Source organism: Entelurus aequoreus, linkage group LG14, assembly GCF_033978785.1.
Source record: "Entelurus aequoreus isolate RoL-2023_Sb linkage group LG14, RoL_Eaeq_v1.1, whole genome shotgun sequence".
NCBI lineage: Eukaryota > Metazoa > Chordata > Actinopteri > Syngnathiformes > Syngnathidae > Entelurus > Entelurus aequoreus.
This window is the reverse complement of record NC_084744.1, coordinates 28,699,067-28,722,791: the sequence shown is the minus strand read 5'-3', so window position 1 is coordinate 28,722,791 and position 23,725 is coordinate 28,699,067. Positions and strand designations below refer to the sequence as shown.

At 38.2% G+C, this 23,725-nt stretch overlaps 3 protein-coding genes across 5 annotated transcripts in view; all 3 read left to right on the top strand.

Moving 5' to 3' along the window:
- The window catches only part of LOC133664614 (gastrula zinc finger protein XlCGF57.1-like), an 18,328-nt gene extending 16,983 nt beyond the window's left edge, over positions 1-1,345 (top strand). The window contains exon 3 of one of the 2 annotated variants that reach the window (XM_062069388.1): positions 1-1,345. This exon is cut by the window's left edge and continues 1,067 nt beyond it. In XM_062069388.1, coding sequence (XP_061925372.1) covers positions 1-612 — 612 coding nt within the window. In that variant the 3' untranslated portion in view covers positions 613-1,345. The other variant, XM_062069389.1, reaches the window with a different exon arrangement.
- The window catches only part of LOC133664603 (oocyte zinc finger protein XlCOF6-like), a 175,338-nt gene that overhangs the window by 69,390 nt on the left and 82,223 nt on the right, over positions 1-23,725 (top strand). The gene's annotated exons all lie outside the window — the stretch shown is intronic.
- The window catches only part of LOC133664622 (gastrula zinc finger protein XlCGF8.2DB-like), a 28,096-nt gene continuing 10,830 nt past the window's right edge, over positions 6,460-23,725 (top strand). The window contains exons 1-2 of one of the 2 annotated variants that reach the window (XM_062069406.1): positions 6,460-7,105; positions 15,615-15,833. In XM_062069406.1, the coding sequence (XP_061925390.1) occupies positions 6,982-7,105; positions 15,615-15,833 (343 nt within the window). In that variant the 5' untranslated portion in view covers positions 6,460-6,981. Of the gene's footprint in view, positions 7,106-15,614; positions 15,834-23,725 lie in introns of those variants that run through there. The other variant, XM_062069407.1, reaches the window with a different exon arrangement.

Below are 23,725 nucleotides of genomic sequence, written 5' to 3'. Positions count from 1 at the left end.
CACACCGGTGAAAAACCTTTTATCTGTTCAATATGTGGAAAAGGTTGTACAGAAAGTAACAATTTGAGAGTGCACATGAGAATACACACCGGAGAAAAACCCTTTTCTTGTTCAATTTGTGGTAAAGGTTTTGCACAAAGTTCATGTATGGAAAAACACAGGAGAATACACACTGGAGAAAAATCTTTTATCTGTTCAATCTGTAGTAAAGGTTTTGCACAAAGTCACAATTTGAAAGCACACATGAGAATACACACTGGTGAAAAACCTTTTATTTGTATAATCTGTGGTAAAGGTTTTGTAGAAAGTAACAATTTGAAAGTGCACATGAGAACGCACACCGGTGAAAAACCTTTCATCTGTTCAACCTGTGGTAAAAGTTTCACAGAAAGTCAATGTTTGAAAAGACACACAAGAACGCACACTGGTGAAAAATCACATTCCTGTTCAATCTGCAACAGAAGCTTTCGTGAACGACCAAACCTTGTAGCACACATGAGAACACACACAGGAGAGAAAGTGTTGAGTTGCAGTGTGTGTGGTGAAAGATTCTCTTATAAGTACCAGCTTGACAAACACACGTGTGCTGGTGAGAACAGCAGGAGCAAATGAAACTGCAGGATTTGAAATTAACTGTCAAGACTTTAATTTTGACTTTCTAACAACATCAGCACATATAACATGTGTGACATTGTTGTTTGTGTAACAATCTTTTTAGTATACTTCTACATTTATAGATTAGGTAGTTTGAAATATTGAAGTGATACCGGTACATGTTTTTATTTCTAATTGTTAATGATCCTATAGATTAGCACCTTTACATATACATATTTACTGGTTCACATCTGAAACATCTTCTGGACCACTTTAGGAAGCATATTATTATTTACTTTATACATAATTGGAACAGTTGTCTTTTATAGAACTTTAAAATGTGTGAATTTATAAATCATTTGTTGGGTCTCTATAATCAATGTTATTAATTACTGTATCTGTGTTACTCTCTTTTGTAATATGATGATTGTGTTGTGATTGTTGTATATGTATGTCCCCAGACCTTTATGCAATACAAAAGTGAGAGAAAATGGCTGAATTGTTTGTGGAAGGATGGTTTTGATTTTACACACTTACATTTGCGGATAAAACAAAACATCCCATTATTGGGTTTTAAACATTTTTAATGTTATTTTGTTCTTTTTTAACATCCCAGAAACAATATCAATATCAATCAAAGTTTGGAGTGACATGCAAAAGCCAATATTGTACATCATCCCACAGAGATTTACTTTGCATACATTCATAAAATAAACTGTTTATTTTGTTTCCCTATCACAGAAAGAACAAGTGTTGTCTTCAATTGCAAAACAACATCCTAAAAAATGTTTTAAGTGGTCAATTCCGTTATTTTTTTTCCTAAAATTAACTCCTTTGCCTTTGGAAGAATGAAAACGTTCAAGTTATTTGTATTTTTTGTTCCAGAGAAAATACAGCGAAGAAGAAATAGTAAAGAATTGTCTAATTTCAGAGTTTCAAATCTGTAATATAATATTGGGTTCATCCACCAAAACCCCAGAAAGTTTAGAAAAGAGTTATGAAAAAGATATGATGCATTTAGAATATTTTGAACGAAAGCCTTTACATAATTTATTTTAAATATTTTTGTCTATTTGCAGGTCATACTTAACAATGAAATCTTCAAATAATAAAATACTTTTTTCACTCAATAAGTGCATCAGCGACCAAATGCCTTTTCCAAACCATTGCTGTACAAAGATGGATTTGTTTCTCATTTTAATATAGCAACAATTCCATAGTGGAGTATTGTGTGTGTGTGATGAAGTTGTGTTTGTAAATTAGTTTCCAGTACAACAACACTTGCTGGTAGGGATGGGTACCGTTCACATTTCAACCGATACGGCACAAATTCCGGTACCTCGAAATCAATACCAGTCCTCAACTGTACCACTTTTTGGTACTTTTTGTGTGTTAATAATATTAAATGTTTGTGATTATTCCGTCTCAATTTTTATTGGAACATTTAAAAATGAGCTTGTTATGATAACTGATGCCCTTTTGTTACATCTTGTTTTATTATCATAGTCATTTACAAGTAAGTTTATTTACAGTTGCAATTCCAAAATGCTAGGTGGCAGTAGTGTAAATTTATAGTGTTTTGTTGCGCCAAAAACGTGTTAATACTGTAAATATTGTATTTATTACACACCAGCTGTTTGATTGTAACGTGCATATTAGTTATCAAAGTGTATTTATATAGCCCTTAATCACAAGTGTCTCAAAGGGCTGCACAAGCCACAACGACAGATCCCACATCAGGGCAAAAAAACCTCAACCCAATGGGATACAATGAGAAACCTTGGAGGGGACCGCAGATGTGAGGACGGAAAATTTCCTGGTCAGATGAGACTTTGCTTCACCTCCAATCAACAGTGAAAAGGCTGATCTTTGTACACAAGCAGGTTTTCCAACAAGACAACGATATTAAACACACATTAAAAAATGGTTTCAAAGGGTTACAGGCAGGTTTCTGGAATGTCCGTTTCAGAGACTCGACCTTAACCCTGCTAAACATCTGAGAACAATGCTTTGAGCTGCCTCTGTGCCAAGAAAGCAACACATTTCAATCAAATCTACCAGTATTTCCAAGAACGGGGTCAAATATGCAAGCAGAATTTTGCCAGAAGCATTTTTGCTTAATTTTTATGTACTTTTACGTGTTGTGAAGAAACCCTGAATTGCTCCGTCGTAAGAACATCAGACTTTCATTCTGAGTTTCCGGGATTCAAGTCCCTGTTCTGCTGACCAACAATAGACTCAGAGATCGCCCTGCAAAAGTCTCCTTCTTGCCCTCCAAAGTCAGTATAATAAGTCCAGTACTGTTTTCAATGATGATAAATGAAGTGTTTAGTGAAGTGAAAGGATTAGTGGAGGTGGCACTGTTTGTGATGATGGAGTGATGTGGAAGAGAGGTAGAAATACACATCATAGAGAAAGGATTCAAAAAGCGGTAAATAAAGTTCAAGAATAGGGAACAGCTTGGGGTTTAAGATTCTTTGTTGGGAAAACTATAAGTCATGAATTTTACAAAGAGGAAAGTTCAAAACAAGCTCCAAATGAAACTTTATGGAGAAAATACATAAGAGGTACAAGTATTTAAATATTTAGGAATATTGTTTGATAAATATATGAACTGGTCAACCCACATCAGTAAAATAGTGGAGAAAAGTAAAAAGGTGTTAAATATAATGAGGGCTTTGAGGGGTAAAGATTGGGGGGCTGATAGACAGGCAATGAAATCAATATATATCACTTTAATTCCATCTGTTATTGATTATGGATGCATCATTTATCAGTCTGCTTCAAAAACATGACTTGGGAAAATAGACAGGATCCAGTCACAGGCACTAAGGTTATGTTGTGGAACTACTAAATCAGCCCCAGTGGCAACATTACAAGTAGAAATGAATGAAAAACCTTTAGACATGAGGAGAGATCAAATTGATCAAATTAAATTAAATTGCTTACTTCAAACGGGGGTCTTTCCTGCTGCTTTTTAAAAAAGCGGTGGTGAGGCCCCTGCTAAAGAAAAGCAATTTAGATGCTGACAATTTTAATAATTACAGACTGGTATCAAACTTAGCATTTGTATGTACAATTTTAGAATTTTTTTTTTTTAAACAATTATATTATTTTTTTTAATAATTGCAATATTTTAGACAAGTTTCAGTCTGGTTTTAGGGTGAACCACAGTACGGAGACGGCACTTTTAAAGATCGTGAACGATCTCAGGTTGAGTGCTGACTCTCAAAAACTGTCAGTCTTGGTTCTACTGGATCCAAGTGCTGCCTTTGATACTGTGGATGACCTCATTCTTTTAAATAGACTGAAAAACCTGGGTGGCCTCTCCGGTACTGTTCACAAATGGTTCACTTCCTATCTGTCAGACAGAACATTTTTAGTGAATATGGATACATGCTCTTCAAATACCTATGCAATCACAATCTCAAAGATCAATTTTAGGTCTTATTAATTAATTAATATTGACATGATTTCACTTGCCAGTGTCATCAGGAGACATATAATTAATTTACACAGTTATGCTGACGACACACAGTTGTATATTTCCATGCCTCCTGATGACACAAGGCCAATTGATACTCTTTTTAATTGCATTTCAGATATTAAGTCCTGGATGGCTGGTAACTTTTTACAGCTGAACCAGGACAAGACTGAAGTCTTAGTCATTGGCCCTGAGACTCTGAGAGAGAAACACATATCAAAATTACAATCGTTGTCTTTAACTCCATCACTACAAGTGAACAATCTGGGCGTCGTTTTCAACTCTGACCTTAGTTTTATACCACATATAAAAAATATAACAAAAATAGCTTTTTATCATTTTAAGAATATAGCCAGAGTTCGCCCAATTCTCTCTCAGGACAACACAGAGACGCTAATGCATGCTTTTATTACAAATTGTATAAATTATTGTAACACCCTGCTTTCTCTCTTCTTAAAAAGGTTATTACACATGTGCAATTACTCCAAAATTCAGCGGCACATGTCATACAGAAGACCAGAAGGAGGGCTCACATTACACCAGTTTTAAAATCTCTGCATTGACTCCCCGTGTGTTTCAGGATAAATGTTAGGGTTCTTCTTATGGTTTATAAATGTTTTTATGGTATTGGGCCTTCTTATCTTTCAGATTTGCTTTTACCCTATGAACCTTCCCGGGCCCTGAGATCCTGCGGCACTCATCTCCTAATTATTCCAAAAGTCAGGACAAAAAAAGCATCTTTCCACCATTATGGCCCCCGTCTATGGAACAGCTTGCCGGGTACCTCAGGGCTGCGGAGAACGTTCATGTTTTTAAAAGCAGGCTTTAGACCCACTTATTTGATTTGGCTTTTAGCTGATATTAATTAATTTATTGAAGTTATTTATATTTTACTTTTTATCCTATTATTATGCAAGATTGTATTTAGTTCTATTTATTTATTATATATTCTTCTTTTTTTTTAAATCTTCATATGTCTTACTTGTATTTTATTCTTTATCTCTACTCATGGTTCTTACTATTTTACAAGTTTTATTATTTTTTAATTTTCCAACGTTCCTCAGATGAGCCATCTGCCTCAGGGATTATCGGCCGTGCTTGTGGGGGCGCTTTTGTGTCAGCGTCCTGGTGGCCATGGTCAGTGCATTGATGAACATAAAAAAACATAGCATCAGAAACAAGACAAGAATTAGTATATGAAATAGTTCAGGGAATCTACAGAATAAATAAAGCAGGAAATGTAGTAACATTTCTCTGGGTTCCTTCTCATGTAGGAGTTGTGGGCAGTGAATTAGCAGATAGGTAATTTGTGTCCAAAAAAACTCTAAATTAAGTCTTTGTTACTTAGAATATGTTCCCCTAGTGTCCAAATAACTCTACATTAAGTCTCTGTTACTTAGAATATGTTCCCCTAGTGTCCAAATAACTCTACATTAAGTCTCTGTTACTTAGACTATGTTCCCCTAGTGTCCAAATAACTCTAAATTAGGTCTTTGTTACTTAGAATATGTTCCCCTAGTGTCCAAATAACTCTAAATTAAGTCTTTGTTACTTAGAATATGTTCCCCTAGTGTCCAAATAACTCTAAATTAAGTCTTTGTTACATAGAATATGTTCCCCTAGTGTCCAAATAACTCTAAAGTAAGTCTTTGTTACTTAGAATATGTTCCCCTAGTGTCCAAATAACTCTAAATTAAGTCTCTGTTACTTAGAATATGTTCCCCTAGTGTCCAAATAACTCTAAATTAAGTCTTTGTTACTTAGAATATGTTCCCCTAGTGTCCAAATAACTCCAAATTAAGTCTTTGTTACTTAGAATATGTTCCCCTAGTGTCCAAATAACTTCAAATTAAGTCTTTGTTACTTAGAATATGTTCCCCTAGTGTCCAAATAACTCTAAATTAAGTCTCTGTTACTTAGAATATGTTCCCCATACTAAAGTGTTACCAAAAACATATAACTTTGTCTTGAATTTGAAAAAAAAACATTTTATTTTTCACTAAAGAAGGGTTGGGTGAATGCGCATATGAAACTGGTGGGGTTCGGTACCTCCAACAAGGTTAAGAACCACTGAATTCTAAATAGTTGATTGGCATTGATAGGAAACATAATACAGGACTGTGTGACTGTTGTCATCAGATAGAAAGTGTAGGACATGTTTTAATACATTGTAGGAAATACAATAGAAATAGGGAAATACTGGGATATAAGTTAGCGAAAGAGAAGGTTAGGTTAGTAGTGGAAGATATTTTAGGATTGCACTCGTAGGATAAAAAACATTATATACATTTTTAAAAAGACATGAGGGTTAAATAAAAGAATATAGAGTAGGGTTCCAGCTCCGTCCACACTCCATTTCAGTAGGTGGCGGTAATGCACACCACAAGGTTGCTTGTCAACTGCCATTAAACCAAAGAAGAAGAAGAAGAATTACTCGACACAAGCCTGGAAACCTCAGCACATTCCCTCCCATCACGAATTGAAAGGTTGCTAGCGCGACCTCCTGTACTGTAGAATGTAGTATGGACCATAGGACATGACGTTAAGAAGCTGTGGAGGCCTAAGATGCTCTACTAGTCTGCTGGAAATCCAAAGAAGACGAAGGAGTAAAAAGCAAAATGGCGTTTGACAGAGAAGGCCTAAACGTGGCCACTGGCCATTATTGTTTCTCTATTTGTATTTAGTGCATACATGTACGCATATATGTCGTGTAGTAGATGAAACATTGTTAGTCATTGTTTGTATCCGGATACATTAGTCTGAGCGCACTTTATCGCGTCTTGTGCTAGCTTAGCGTGCTAGTTAGCTTAGCTTGTTAGCTGCTAACAAAGAGACGCGGACGTTATCAACACATCGCTAAGTAGAGATCAAATGTGAGTGTCAAGTGTTGTGATTGTGTGAAAATGTGCGAAAGAACGATAGCAAAGTATGATGAGGAACTTTGTCCAACAAAAGAGGAGAAGGAGCGACAACATCAACTACAAGACGCTGTTTTCAAGAAACATCAAGTTGTGTTACACAGAACAGGTTTGTTTACTTCTTACTCTCACATCTTTGCTAACTTTATATGTCATTATTAACACTTTTCTTCAATAGGAAGATGCTTTGTCTTGTGGGGATGATGCAATGCTTTGATTTTAGATTCTTCATGAAAACGAGACAGTTTGAGGTTGATGTTCCTCTCAGTTTGTAACAATGTGTGATTGATTCAATCAATCAATCAATGTTTATTTATATAGCCCTAAATCACAAGTGTCTCAAAGGGCTGCACAAGTCACAACGACATCCTCGGTACAGAGCCCACATACGGGCAAGGAAAAACTCACCCCAGTGGGACGTCGATGTGAATGACTATGAGAAACCTTGGAGAGGACCGCATATGTGGGTAACCCCCCCCTCTAGGGGAGACCGAAAGCAATGGATGTCGAGTGGGTCTGACATAACATTGTGAAAGTCCAGTCCACAGTGGATCCAACACATCAGCGAGAGTCCAGTCCATAGTGGGGCCAGCAGGAAACCGTCCCGAGCGGAGACGGGTCAGCAGCTCAGAGATGTCCCCAACCGATGCACAGGCTAGCGGTCCACCCGGGGTCCCGACTCTGGACAGCAAGCACTTCATCCATGGCCACCGGACCTGTGCAACCCCCCCTCCAAGGAAGAGGGGAGCAGAGGAGAGAAGAAAAGAAACGGCAGATCAACTGGTCTAAAAAGGGGGTCTATTTAAAGGCTAGAGTATACAAATGAGTTTTAAGATGGGACTTAAACGCTTCTACTGAGGTAGCATCTCTAACTGTTACCGGGAGGGCATTCCATAGTACTGGAGCCCGAACAGAAAAAGCTCTATAGCCCGCAGACTTTTTTTGGGCTCTGGGAATCACTAATAAACCGGAGTTCTTTGAACGCAGATTTCTTGTCGGGACATATGGTACAATACAATCGGCGAGATAGGCTGGAGCTTGATTGAAGGAGTTATGAGAAGTTTGCATAGGAAAGGGTACAGTTTCATCACGGTACAGTCATACTTGCCAACCCTCCCGATTTTCCCGGGAGACTCCCGAATTTCAGTGCCCCTCCCGAAAATCTCCCGGGGCAACCATTCTCCCGAATTTCTCCCAATTTACACCCGGCCTACAATATTGGGGGCGTGTCTTAAAGGCACTGCCTTTTAGCGTCCTCTACAACAGTGTTTTTCAACCTTTTTTGAGCCAAGGCAAATCTGGAGGCACACCACCAGCAGAAATCCTTAAAAAATGAAACTCAGCAGCCGATATTGACAGTAAAAAGTCGTTGTCGCAATTGTTGGGTGTGACTTTAAACCATAACCAACCATGCATCAATATAGCTCTTGACTTAAAGTGCTGTCACCGCTTTTTTGGCGTTTTCCTGTGTGTAGTGTTTTAGTTCTTGTCTTGCGCTCCAATTTTGGTGACTTTTCCTGTTTTGTTGGTATTTTCCTGTAGCAGTTTCATGTCTTCCTTGAGCGCTATTCCCCGCATCTGCTTTGGTTTAGCAATCAGGAATATTTATGTTGTTGCTATCCTTCTTTGTGGGGACATTGTTGATTGTCATGTCATGTTCGGATGTACTTTGTGGACACCGTCTTTGCTCAACACGCTGTAAGTCTTTGCTGTCAACCAGCATTCTGTTTTTGTTTACTTTGTAGCCAGTTCAGTTCAGTTTTAGTTTTGTTCCCTAAACTCCAATGCCTTTTCTTAGGGGCACTCACCTTTTGTTTATTTTTGGTTTTAGCATTGATACCTTTTCACCTGCATGCTGCCTCGCACTGTCATCTGCATATTGTGATCACGACAAACCATGTTCCGACATCTACAAAGCAATTATCTACCTGCTGCCACCTACTGATATTGAAGAGTATAACATTGTTACGCTGCCGAGCTCTAGACAGTACCGACACTCAACAACGGCATATTATTTGCAGACTATAATTACTTGTTTGCAAAAAATATTTTTACCCCAAATAGGTGAAATTACATAATCTCCCACGGCACACCAGACTGTATCTCACGGCACACTAGTGTGCCGCGGCACAGTGGTTGAAAAACACTGCTCTACAACCTGTCGTCACGTACGCTTTTCCACCATACAAACAGCGTGCTGGCCCAGTCACATAATATATGCGGCTTTTACACACACATAAGTGAATGCAACACATACTTGGTCAACAGCCATACAGGTCACAATGAGGGTGGAGTATTGTTGTGGTTGTCTATTCCCATGTTACGACCCGTAAAGTCTTTTCAAAGCGGTTTTGAAGGAAGTAAGGGATTTACACTCCTTTATGGCTATTGATAGGGAGTTCCACATTTTGGTGGTATAGCAGGCAAACAAATTAGAACTTTTTTTTGAGTGAAATTTGGGTGGAATGTGATTTGTACAACTACCTCTGGTGTTATAATGATGAATATATTTTGAAGTATCTAGACAGGTCATAGGTATTTTAGTGGTATGGTGCATCTTGTACACCAGACTTTGAGACTTAGACTTATTTTTATTGTCATTCAAATTTGAACTTTACAGTACAGATAAGAACGACATTTTGTTGCATTAGCTCATGGTAGTGCAGGATAAAAGAGCAATAAGGTGCAGATATAAATAAATGGATTACCGTACAGATAAATATATTGCACTTTTGCATATGCATCCACGTTTATGGATGTATGTTATATTGTCTTTTTTATTCCAGCGAGTTAATCCATTTTTGGGGGGAATTGAGGGGATTATTATGATGCGTTCAAGAGTCTTACGGCCTGAGGGAAGAAGCTGTTACAGAACCTGGAGGTTCTGCTTCGGAGGCTGCGGAACCTCTTTCTAGAGTCCAGCAGTGAAAACAGTCCTTGGTGGGGGTGGGAGGAGTCACTGCAGATTTTCTGAGCCCTGGTCAGGCAGCGGCTTTTTGCGATCTCCTGGATAGGATGAAGAGGAGTCCTGATGATCTTTTCTGCCATCCTCACCACTCTCTGGAGAGACTTCCAGTCTGAGGCACTGCAGGCTCCAGTCCAGACAGAGATGCTGTTGGTCAGCAGGCTCTCTATCGTGCCTCTGTAGAATGTGGTGAGAACGGGGGGAGGGAGCTGTGCTCTTTTCATCAGACGCAAAAAGTGCATGCGCTGCTGAGCTCTTTTTACAAGAGCTCCGGTGTGCTGGGACCAGGTCATATTGCACCCCCAGGAAGTTGGTGCTGCTTACCATCTCCACCGCTGTGCCGTTGATGAAGAGTGGAGTGTGGCTGGACTGGTGCCTCCTGAAGTCGACGATGATCTCCTTGGTCTTGTCGACGTTCAGGACCTGGTTGTTGGTTCTGCACCAGTCAACCAGATGTTTCACCTCCTCCCTGTAGTCCATGTCGTTGTTGTCACGGATGAGGCCCACTACTGTTGTGTCGTCCGCGTACTTCACAGTGTGGTTAGTAGTGGACCTGGCGCAGCTGTCATGGGTCATCAACGTGAACAGCAGCGGACTCAGGACTCAGGGAGATGGCACTGGAGGTGTTGTCGCCCACTCTCACAGACTAGGGTCTGTCTGTGAGGAAGTCAAGCAGCCAGTTGCATAGGGGGGTACTGAATCCAAGGGGGGAAAGTTTGCTCACCAAGTGCTGCGGGATGATGGTGTTGAACGCCGAGCCGAAGTCCAGAAACAACATCCGCACGTGTGTGTCCTTTCCTTCCAGATGTTCTAAGCTCAGGTGGAGTGCAGAGGAGATGGCGCCCTCTGTGGAGCGGTTAGGGCGATAAGCAAACTGGTATGGGTCGAATGTGGAGGGAAGTGCAATGTTGGTGGCACAGCTTAGTGAAGGTTTTAAAAATGGGTGCATCCTTTCGGTACATATCTGTGTTCCAGTCCCCAAGAAGATGTAAACCTGTATCAACATGTTTACACAAAACTCTCACAGTCATCAAATACATTTTATACTGTAATCAAATGTAATTAAAGTTATAATTTCACTTCCTGATTTTGACCTACATGCATCAAGAAGTGAAAGTAAACATTTATTTTCAAAAACCAAAATAGTCAACACTTGTGTTATTAAAATAAGATAAAGGTGAATGACTTTCCTTCAGCGTGTCATAGATAATCTCCAATTCCTAAAGAGGAATTGTTGATGTAAATACTCCATAAAACACAATATAGTAAAATATGTTTTGGTAAAAGTTCCTTTTGGTCCAGCCAACAAAATTACCACAAAAAAGTATTTTGCATGACTACAAAAACATACCATGAATGTTTTTTTTAAGTGATTTTGGAATTAGATTTTTTTTATTTCCATGGTATTGAAGTAATGGTAATGACTATATCATTACAAGATTATTGTTACATTAAGATATAAAGTTTAGGTGTAATAGACCAGTGGTTCTCAGCCTTTTTTCAGTGATGTACCCCCTGTAAACATTTTTTTAATTCAAGTACTCCCTAATCAGAGCAAAGCATTTTTGGTTGAAAAAAAGAGATAAAGAAGTAAAATACAGCACTATGTCATCAGTTTCTGATTTATTAAATTGTATAACAGTGCAAAATATTGCTCATTTGTAGTGGTCTTTCTTGAACTATTTGGAAAAAAAGATATAAAAACAACTAAAAACTTGTTGAAAAATAAACAAGTGATTCAATTATAAATAAAGATTTCTACACATAGAAGTAATCATCAACTTAAAGCGCCCTCTTTGGGGATTGTAATAGAGATCCATCTGGATTCATGAACTTAATTCTGAACATTTCTTCACAAAAAAATAAATCTTTAACATCAATATTTATGGAACATGTCCCAAAAAAATCTAGCTGTCACCACTGAATATTGCATTGTTGCATTTCTTTTCACAGTTCTTTTTGACAGACATTTTAGTGAGGGTCAAACCATCATGGCATGGAGGAAACTCTGGCTTTATGGTAATGAATGGAATAGCCTACTTGATTTGATGTTCAGTTTACGAACTTACATTCATATTTTGTTGAAGTATTATTTAATAAATAGATTTATAAAGGATTTTTGAATTGTTGCTATTTTTAGAATATTTAAATAAAATCTCACGTACCCCTTGGCATACCTTCAAGTACCACCAGGGGTACGCGTACCCCCATTTGAGAACCACTATAATAGACCGTATACACCAGTGGTTCTCAAACTATTTTTGTCATCCCCCACTTTGGACAAGGGGGAGTTTTCAAGCCCCACCTCCCCCAACCGCCCCAACAGAACGCTAATACCAAGCTTAACATTTTCAAATTTATTGAACATCAAGTAACATCAAGTTGTATACATTCAAACTCAAAAACACAAAATAACATCAAGTTCAATAATAAATAAAATAACTGTGCAGCTGTGGTATAACTTGCATCAAGTTCAATAATAAATAAAATAACTTGCATCAAGTTCAATAATGAATAAAACAAAAGTGTTATAACTTGCATCAAGTTCAATAATAAATCAAATAAAAGTGTTATAACTTGCATCAAGTTCAATAATAAATCAAATAAAAGTGTTATAACTTGCATCAAGTTCAATAATAAATCAAATAAAAGTGTTATAACTTGCATTAAAGGCCTACTGAAACCCACTACTACCGACCACGCAGTCTGATAGTTTATACATCAATGATGAAATCTTAACATTATAACACATGCCAATACGGCCGGGTTAACTTATAAAGTAACATTTTAAATTTGCCGCTAAACTTACGGTTCGAAACGCCTCTGAGGATGACGTATGCGCGTGACGTACACCGGCGAACACGGGTATGCCTTCCACATTGAAGCCAATACGAAAAAGCTCAGTTTTCATTTCATAATTCCACAGTATTCTGGACATCTGTGTTCGTGAATCTGTTTCAATCATGTTCATTGCATTATGGAGAAGGAAGCTGAACAAGCAAAGAAGAAAGTTGTCGGTGCGAAATGGACGTATTTTTCGAACGTAGTCAGCCACAACAGTACACAGCCGGCGCTTCTTTGTTTACATTCCCGAAAGATGCAGTCAAGATGGAAGAACTCGGATAACAGAGACTCTAACCAGGAGGACTTTTGACTTCGATACACAGACGCCTGTAGAAAACTGGGGCAACACAGACTCTTACCAGGATTACTTTGATTTGGATGACAAAGATGCAGACGTGCTACTGTGAGTATGCAGCTTTGGCTTCTAAACATTTGATCGCTTGACCGTATGTGCGCAACTTTTTTTTGCGTATGTACGTAACTTTTTAAAAATATATAAGCTTTATGAACCTTGGGTTAGGTGAACGGTCTTTTGGGCTGAGTGATTGTGTGTGTTGATCAGGTGTTTGAATTGTATTGGCGTGTTCTATGGAGCTAGGAGCTAGCATAGGAGCTAGGAGCTAGCATAACACGTACCGTACCGTACGTGCGCGTCACGTACGTAACTTTTTAAAAATATATAAGCTTTATGAACCTTGGGTTAGGTGAACGGTCTTTTGGGCTGAGTGATTGTGTGTGTTGATCAGGTGTTTGAATTGTATTGGCGTGTTCTATGGAGCTAGGAGCTAGCAGAGGAGCTAGGAGCTAGCATAACAAACACGCAGGTGTTTTTATGCAGGATTAATTTGTGGCATGTTAAATATAAGCCTGGTTGTGTTGTGGCTAATAGAGTATATCTATGTCTTGTGTTTATTTACTGTTGTAGTCATTCCCAGCTGAATATCAGGTCACCCCCGGCTCTCACAGCATCTTCCCTATCTGAATAGCTTCAACTCCCCACTAGTCCTTCACTTGCACTTTACTCATCCACAAATCTTTCATCCTCGCTCAAATTAATGGGGAAATTGTCGCTTTCTCGGTCCGAATCTCTCTCACTTCATGCGGCCATCATTGTAAACAATAGGGAACTTTGCGTATATGTTCAACTGACTACGTCACGCTACTTCCGGTAGGGGCAAGCCTTTTTTTTTTATCAGATACCAAAAGTTGCAATCTTTATCGTCGTTGTTCTATACTAAATCCTTTCAGCAAAAATATGGCAATATCGCGAAATGATCAAGTATGACACATAGAATAGATCTGCTATCCCCGTATAAATAAAAAAAATTCATTTCAGTAGGCCTTTAAGTTCAATAATAAATCAAATAACTTGCATCAAGTTCAATAATAAATAAAATAAAAGTGTTATAACTTGCATCAAGTTCAATAATAAATCAAATAACTTGCATCAAGTTAAAAATAATTTAAATAAAAGTGTTATGACTTGCATCAAGTTCAATAATAAATCAAATAACTTGCATCAAATTCAATAATAAATCAAATAAAAGTGTTATAACTTGCATTAAGTTCAATAATAAATCAAATAACTTGCATCAATTTCAATAATAAATCAAATAAAAGTGTTATAACTTGCATTAAGTTCAATAATAAATCAAATAACTTGCATCAATTTCAATAATAAATCAAATAAAAGTGTTATAACTTGCATCAAGTTCAATAATAAATCAAATAACTTGCATCAATTTCAATAATAAATCAAATAAAAGTGTTATAACTTGCATCAAGTTCAATAATAAATCAAATAACTTGCATCAATTTCAATAATAAATCAAATAAAAGTGTTATAACTTGCATCAAGTTCAATAATAAATCAAATAACTTGCATTAATTTCAATAATAAATAAAATAAAAGTGTTATAACTTGCATCAAGTTCAATAATAAATCAAATAACTTGCATCAATTTCAATAATAAATAAAATAAAAGTGCCACTTTGCAATCTTTGCAAAAAAAAAAAGGAGGAGCTATGCATTTGGCAAGACAGGACAAGTGAACATGAGTTTTACAGTACTCCAGCATTAGTGGCTGCAATGAGCCTGTTTTGCACTGCACAGCTTTTCAAATCGGGATTGCAGGCTTGACACTGCCACTCTTAGCCTGCTACCCATCCGCGCGAAAGTTTGTTCCGCTTAGCCCCGCCCCATTAGTTACTGTTGCTATGTCTGTCAAACTTTCGCTCCTACCTAGAAATTTAAAGCCTTCAGGAAAAATAAGTAATTAACATTTATTTATATAGCGGATTTCACAGACAGAATCACAAAGTGATTTACAGTGTGTATAGAAAATGAAAGCATAGTAAAAAAAAAAAATCTAAGTATATAATAAAAAATAAGAAAAACATTTAAGTGAAATTTCCTCCCGTTCCTCGCGCCCCACCTGTCATGTCTCTATTCCCCACCAGTGGGGCGCGCCCCACACTTCGAGAAACCCTGGTATACGCAATTAAATATTTACACACTTTACATCAGTGAGTGTAAAGTTAAGAATGCCTCAATTAATGCTGCCTTGTACTTATAAAAAACTTTTCAAATTGCCCCCCATCAAATTTCCAAGTCTGTTTTTGTACTCACTTTTGAATACATTTTAGTGGCTGGGACAAAAGGAGGTATTTCCCGTGTCTTTATTGGTTGTTTTGCTACACACTTTTAACACAACTCACGAAAGAACACACATTATGTAATTGCGTTAACAGTGTCAGTCCAAAACTATTTCTATTCTCTCTTTATCTTATTTCATTATTTACCCAACAGACGTCCAGCAGCCCACTCACATTAAAGAGGAAGAGGAGGATCCACAGCCCGTCCACATTAAAGAGGAAGAGGAGGAAGTGTGGTTCACTCAGGAGGAAGAGTGTCTTCTAGGGCAGGAGGAGGATGATGTCACCAAGTTTCCACTGACTGTTGTCTCTGTGAAGACTGAAGAGCATGAAGACAAACCACCTGAGTCCTCACAGCTTCATCACAGTCCAAGTAAGCACAACATCCACATATCATTTTATTCTCAGGGCATTCAATCCATCACAACTGGACTGTTCACTTTGTCTTAGAAGACGTTTGTCCTCTCATCCAAGTAGGTTTCCTTAATCATTCATTTAGAGGGGAACTGCACTTTTTGGAGGAATTTGTTCTATCGTTCACAATCATTATAAAAGACATGAAGATGGATATATATTTTTAAATAACATTCTAACTCATAAATGTAAATAAAAGTCCTCTTGCAAAGTAGCCAACGGGAGGTCCTCTATAACCATCCAAAAAGCGCCAACAATACTCCATTTGCATTTTGTGGTTTGAATACCAACCAAGTATTAGTGATATTGTTACTAGAAGTAGGGATGTCCCGATACAACTTTTTCACTTCCGATACGATACCGATATTGTAGCCTTGAGTATTGGCCGATACCGATATCAATACGATACGATATAGGCACGAATCATACATATATTTATCCCTTATTTTGTTGTGTGGAATGTTAGAAAAGGCTTGATAAAGTGATGTTACTGTTACTGATGTTGTAGTGTTAAAACAGAAAACAATAGTCAGCAAGAGTACACTACCGTTCAAAAGTTTGGGGTCACATTGAAATGTCCTTATTTTTGAAGGAAAAGCACTGTACTTTTCAATGAAGATAACTTTAAACTAGTCTTAACTTTAAAGAAATACACTCTATACATTGCTAATGTGGTAAATGACTATTCTAGCTGCAAATGTCTATTTTTTGGTGCAATATCTACATAGGTGTATAGAGGCCCATTTCCAGCAACTATCACTCCAGTGTTCTAATGGTACAATGTGTTTGCTCATTGGCTCAGAAGGCTAATTGATGATTAGAAACCCCTTGTGCGATCATGTTCACACATCTGAAAACAGTTTAGCTCGTTACAGAAGCTACAAAACTGACCTTCCTTTGAGCAGATTGAGTTTCTGGAGCATCACATTTGTGGGGTCAATTAAACGCTCAAAATGGCCAGAAAAAGAGAACTTTCATCTGAAACTCGACAGTCTATTCTTGTTCTTAGAAATGAAGGCTATTCCACAAAATTGTTTGGGTGACCCCAAACTTTTGAACGGTAGTGTAGGTATAGGAAAAACTGACCCATTTATCATTAACCAATTGGTTACATAAATTTTAACCTTCAACATAAGAGTATTACCTCAACACATCCAATAAATACAAAATGTTGTATTTAAAGTGCAAAATAACCACTAATACCAACATAATTATACAATTGAATAGAATAAATTAAAAATAAATTAGAAGACCCTGAAAAATAACCTAAATAAATCCAATTAAAAAAAAAAAAAAAACGTTTTAAAGTGCAAACAATTCAAGTTCACTTCAGTTATTTTTTTACTGTCAGCATATGTTGGAAACAACTGTGGGCAGGGACAAAAACAACACAATATTGTCCACTGTCCAACTGCTCTAAGTTAAGAGTTCACAGCTCCAGTTTCACTGACTGACTGTGCCCAAAACAATGTAGTAATTACTCTTAGTCATCATTGAAGAATAGTGTAAACACAATAAACATATCACTCTAATAACAAGAGCATAAAACAAATAATAATCAGTCAGTGCTGACTACCCTTACTACTCCTCCTCCTCCTTCTCCACTTTCTGCAGTCCGAGCATAATGTGGAGATTTTTTTTTAAGAAGATAAGCATTTCGGCATGCTGTGTACTTTTTAACCTCTTCGTGCATCTGGGGTATAGTTTTGTCTACAATGTAGTGGCGGCTAGGAATAATGTAGCGAGGTTGGAGGTGCTCCATTAAAGGGAAACTTCGGTTTTTTTCAACCTGGGCCCTGTTTTCATAATTTTTTCTGTATATATGAGTGCTGGATAAAACATTTTTTGAGGTCGCGCCAGTATTGAGCAGGGCAGGCAGCCTCCAGCCCAGCTAACGCTCGTACACAGGGCAACTGGCTCTCGTCAAAATTCGGCCTATAAACATGCATTTTTTTCACACTGACAGGCTCAGATAGTTACAATGAGTGTCCGACAACATACTAGAAAGGAGAAATTAACGTATGTCTCTACCTTTAGCTGGAGATCGCTGTGTGTTGTGAGCTGTGTCCAAATCTCACCACGCTACAAATCTCGTTCCGAAATCTCGCGATAACTCGCGACAAAACACCGGTGGAAAAACAGTTACCTGACTGAGGTGAAGAGAGATGACTGAAGTGATTTTCTGCCTCCACTATAAAACTAAAATAACAGTCTTCGGTAATCCAACAGAAAATCACTTCAGTCATCTCTCTTCACCTCAGTCAGGTAACTGTTTTTCCACCGGTGTTTTGTCGCGAGTTATCGCGAGATTTCGGAACGAGATTTGTAGCGTGGTGAGATTTGGACACAGCTCACAACACACAGCGATCTCCAGCTAAAGGTAGAGACATACGTTAATTTCTCCTTTCTAGTATGTTGTCGGACACTCATTGTAACTATCTGAGCCTGTCAGTGTGAAAAAAATGCATGTTTATAGGCCGAATTTTGACGAGAGCCAGTTGCCCTGTGTACGAGCGTTAGCTGGGCTGGAGGCTGCCTGCCCTGCTCAATACTGGCGCGACCTCAAAAAATGTTTTATCCAGCACTCACATATACAGAAAAAATTATGAAAACAGGGCCCAGGTTGAAAAAAACCGAAGTTTCCCTTTAAGCGTTTAAACCCGACATTACTCACCACCGACAGGGGCTGGTCATCACGCACAATAAACTGGGCTATCTTTTCTGTTATGGCCATTGCCTTTTTGCTGTCCCGTGGTAGTTTGTCACGTCTTGCAAAGCTTTCGGCCAGCGTGGGTTGCTGAAGCGAGCCAGAGGTTGCTTCGCCTTGCTGCTCTCGCGAAAATCCTCATGTTCTTTTTTGTGGTGTTTTTTCAAATGTGCGATGAGGTTGCTTGTATTGAACCTAAATGTTGCATTTAGCGGCAACGTCTTTGTCCGAGTTTACGTTAAAATACTTCCACACAGCCGACATCACTACACTTTGCTGCGAGCACACGCGTTGTCGTTGTTGTGATCACGTGGGCTGTGCATGCTGGATCAGAGACGCTCTTCTTCCACGGCCGGCACCAACGTTAATTAAGGGGCATTGTGTTGGAGTGTGATCAAACCAGAGTCACCTATTATAGAAGTGCTGCAGCGGAAAATGGACAGCTTATATCGGAGCGCTTATATCAGAGTTTTTAGATTCAGTTCGATAAAATCCGATATTCACTTTTTTGGCTAATATCGGACTGATTTCCGATATCAATATCGGATCGGGACATCCCTAATTATAAGTGCTAACGCAGATAAACTATTTATAGATTGTGTGCCTATGTTGACAACACCGCCTGGTGAGCTCCTTCCTCGCCTCGGTGCGGGTGAGAGATTATTCTAGATCATGAATCGGGCCTCTCACCTGGATAGTAGAAGGATGAGGACGTACTCTGACAAGTTGGTACTGTTTGACAGCCAATTTAGACCCGGCAATGGCGAACGACACAAAAAGACGCCTGGCTTCACCCCCCTTTTCCGTGCGACAATTATGAGTCATTCTTCATCTAAAAGATAGATAGTTAGATAGTACTTTATTGATTCATTCAGGAGAGTTCCCTCAGGAAAATGAAAATTCCAGCAGCAGTGTACAGAATTGAGATCGAATTTAAAAAGTAAAATGTAAATAATGGGGGTATAAATGGACACAAAATAGAAACATATTACATTAGAATAAAAATAAAAAGCAAGAAAGCAACAATGAGAATAAAAATATAACAGTAAAATAAGAATATAACAAGAGAAACTAGGCAGTAGTGACCATGAATCAATTTAAGTGGACCCCGACTTAAACAAGTTGAAAAACTTATTCGGGTGTTACCATTTAGTGGTCAATTGTACGGAATATGTACTTCACTGTGCAACCTCCTAATAAAAGTCTCAATCAATCAATCAATAAGGAAAAATGATTGCACTGTTATTGTTTTGCATCCCCTGTCATTCTAGTACCCCCCTCCCTCCCAGAGAGGAGTTGTACAGTCTAATGGCGTGTGGGACAAAGGAGTTTTTAGGGAATATAACAAGATTCTGTCAGTCTGCGTCATAGTGACAGCAGACTTTGTACAGTAAGTGATGTTGTATTATGTTTGTTGGCTCTCAGGAAGTCTGCAGTGTGTAATATTCAGTGATGTTGTTAAAAGAAGGCAAACGTGATGCATTTTTTAAATGAATGCGCTAATGAGCAAACATACGTAAATATTACATCTTTTTTTTAAATATGCCTGTTACTAAATGACATATATACTTACTGTATGTACATAAAACCTTAATGGAGGTGTTTGGATGTTTTTAAAGGCCTACTGAAATGAAGTTTTTTTATTTAAACGGGGATAGCAGATCCATTCTATGTGTCATACTTGATCATTTTGCGATATTGCCATATTTTTGCTGAAAGGATTTAGTAGAGAACATCGACGATAAAGTTCGCAACTTTTGGTCTCTGATAAAAAAAAAAGCCTTGCCCCTACCGGAAGTAGCGTGACGTAGTCAGTTGATCACCTCCTATTGTTTTCACCAGCAGCGAGAGCGATTCGGAGCGAGAAAGCGACGATTACCCCATTAATTTGAGCGAGGATGAAAGATTCGTGGATGAGGAACGTTAGAGTGACGGACTAGAATGCAGTGCAAGACATATCTTTTTTTGCTCTGACCGTAACTTAGGTACAAGCTGGCTCATTGGATTCCACACTCTCTCCTTTTTCTATTGTGGATCACGGATTTGTATTTTAAACCACCTCGGATACTATATCCTCTTGAAAATGAGAGTCGAGAACGCGAAATGGACATTCACAGTGACTTTTATCTCCACGACAATACACAGACGAAACACTTTAGCTACGTAGCTAACGTGATAGCATCGTGCTTAACTGCATATAGAAACAAAATAAATAAACCCCTGACTGGAAGGATAGACAGAAAATCAACAATACTATTAAACCATGAACATGTAAATACACGGTTAATGCTTTCCATTGAAGCCATTGAAGCTAACTTAGCAACGGGACCTCACAGAGCTATGATAAAAACATTAGCGCTCCACCTACGGCAACCAGCCCTCATCTGCTCATCAACACCCGTGCTCACCTGCGTTCCAGCGATCGACGATGGGAAGAAGGACTTCACCACGATCATCCGTGCGGTCGGCGGCTAGCGTCGGCTAGCGCGTCTGCTATCCGAATCAAAGTCTTCCCGGTTGTGTTGCTGCAGCCATCCGCTAATACACCGACCCACCTACAGCTTTCTTCTTTGCAGTCTTCATTGTTCATTAAACAAATTGCAAAAGATTCACCAACACAGATGTCCAGAATACTGTGGAATTATGAAATGAAAACAGAGCTGTTTTGTATTGGCTTCGATGGGCTACCGATACTCCTGTTTCACTGGCTACGTCACGTGCATACGTCATCATCCAAAGGAGTTTTCAACCGGAAGTTTCGCGGGAAATATAAAATTGCACTTTATAAGTTAACCCGGCCATATTGGCATGTGTTGCAATGTTAAGATTTCATCATTGATATATAAACTATCAGACTGCGTGGTCGGTAGTAGTAGCTTTCAGTAGGCCTTTAAGTTCTTTGTAGGCAGAATAGTGCGACTCTAATAGCCTCTATTGTAAGCAGACTTTTGATCGTGTTTATTTACTATTTAGAATGCATAAAAGAGAAAAAACATATGTGTTCTTGATAGGCAAAATAAATAAAAAAGGTGCTATTCCCCTTTAAGTGAAGTATGTTTACAGTCGCGATCAAAAGCAAAAGGCAAGACGTACACCATGCTGGACGTTCTTCGATCGAAGAACCTACCGTGCATCACGCTCGTGTGTCTTGTTTTGTGGTGAGTGGTACAATTGCGTTCAAAAGTTGTAAAGAACATAATGTCATGGCTGTGTTGAGTTTCCAATAATTTCTACAACTCTTATTTTTTTGTGATAAAGTGATTGGAGCACATACTTGTTGGTCACAAAAAACATTTATGAAGTTTGGTTCTTTTATGAATTTATTATGGGTCTACTGAAAATGTGAGCAAATCTGCTGGGTCAAAAGTATACATATAGCAATGTTAATATTTGCTTACATGTCCCTTGGCAAGTTTCACTGCATGAAGGCACTTTTGGTAGCCATCCACAAGCTTCTGCTTGAATTTTTGACCACTCCTCTTGAAAAAATTGGTGCAGTTCAGCTAAATTTCTTGTTTTTTTGACATGGACTTGTTTCTTCAGCATTGTCCACACGACAAGACTTTGGCAAGGCAATAATAAAACCTTAATTCTAGCCTGATTTAGCCATTTCTTTACCACTTTTGATGTGTGTTTGGGGTCATTGTCCTGTTGGAACACCCAACTGCGCCCAAGACCCAACCTGGCTGAAGATTTTAGGTTGTCCGGAAAAATTTGGAGGTAATCCCCATTTTCCATGTCCCATTTAAAGCACCAGTTCCATTGGCAGCAAAACAGGCCCAGAGCATAATACTACCAATACTGTTCTTGGGATTAAAGGTCTCACCTTTTCTCTTCCAAACATATTGCTGGGTATTGTGGCCAAACAGCTGAATTTTTGTTTCATCTGACATCACATGGACAAAGATAAGACCTTCTGGAGGAAAGTTCTGTGGTCAGATCTTATAGTGTTAGAACGATAGCAGAAAACGAGGCGGAACTTTCTACAACAAAATAGGGGAACAATCAACTACTGGACGCTGTTTTCAAGAAACATCAAGTTGTGTTAGACGGAACAGGTTTGTTGACTTCTTACTCTCACATCTTTACTAACTTTATATTTGATTATTGACAAGAAAATTACATTTGGAATATATAATATAATCACAATGACCAGTGGTGGAACAAGTGAGAGCTGGCCCGGGGGCGGCTCCATGACGCGGCCCCCTAAACCTAAATAATAAAGCAAATTCTAATATCATTTTACAACATACTCATGCCTCTCTGGGTTTACCGCCAACAATCTTTAACCAGGTTTTAAATAGTTTTCTAGCCATTTTTGCTGAAATTTGAATTTTCCCGACACATATTTTCTCGCTTTCACCACAGCATCAGCCCGTTCACAGGATTTAGAAAAATGATCAAAGGGGATCTCTTTTTTTAAATTTGTTTTATTTTGCCTATCATTCGCAATCCTTATGTAAGATAATAACATGTTTTTCTTTTTTATGCATTCTAAGTCGTAAACAAACGTAATTCTAACAATGGAGTCAATGCCTCTTTCTCCGCTCACTAAGCCCCCTAAATAAGAATTAGTTGATCAACATAATATACCCAGAAGTCATTTGTTAAATGATATCCCTTTAAAACATGCTGTAAAAATGCATATCCTCTGGAAATATGCCTTCTAATAGCCACAAACTGGAGGATACATTTTTAATTAGGATACAATAAAAAAAAATGTTAAAAGGTTTTATGGAATTTTCCAGGGTGTACCCCGCCTTCCGCCCCCCTGTGACTCCAAAAGGGACAAGAGGTAGAAAACGGATGGATGGATTGAAAAAGGCACTTTATGGAATTATATTTATATCCTTTCGATCAGGGGTCAACAACCTTTTTGAAACCAAGAGCTACTTCTTGGGTACTGATTAATGCGAAGGGCTACCAGCTTGATACACACTTAAATAAATTGCCAGAAATAGCCAATTTGCTCAATTTACCTTTAACTCTGTTATTATTAATAACTAATGATATTTACACTTAATTGAATGGTTTAAAAGAGGAGAAAACACGAAAAAAACGACAATTAAATTTTGAAACATAGTTTATCTTCAATTTCGACTCTTTAAAATTCAAAATTCAACAGAAAAAAGACGAGAAAAACT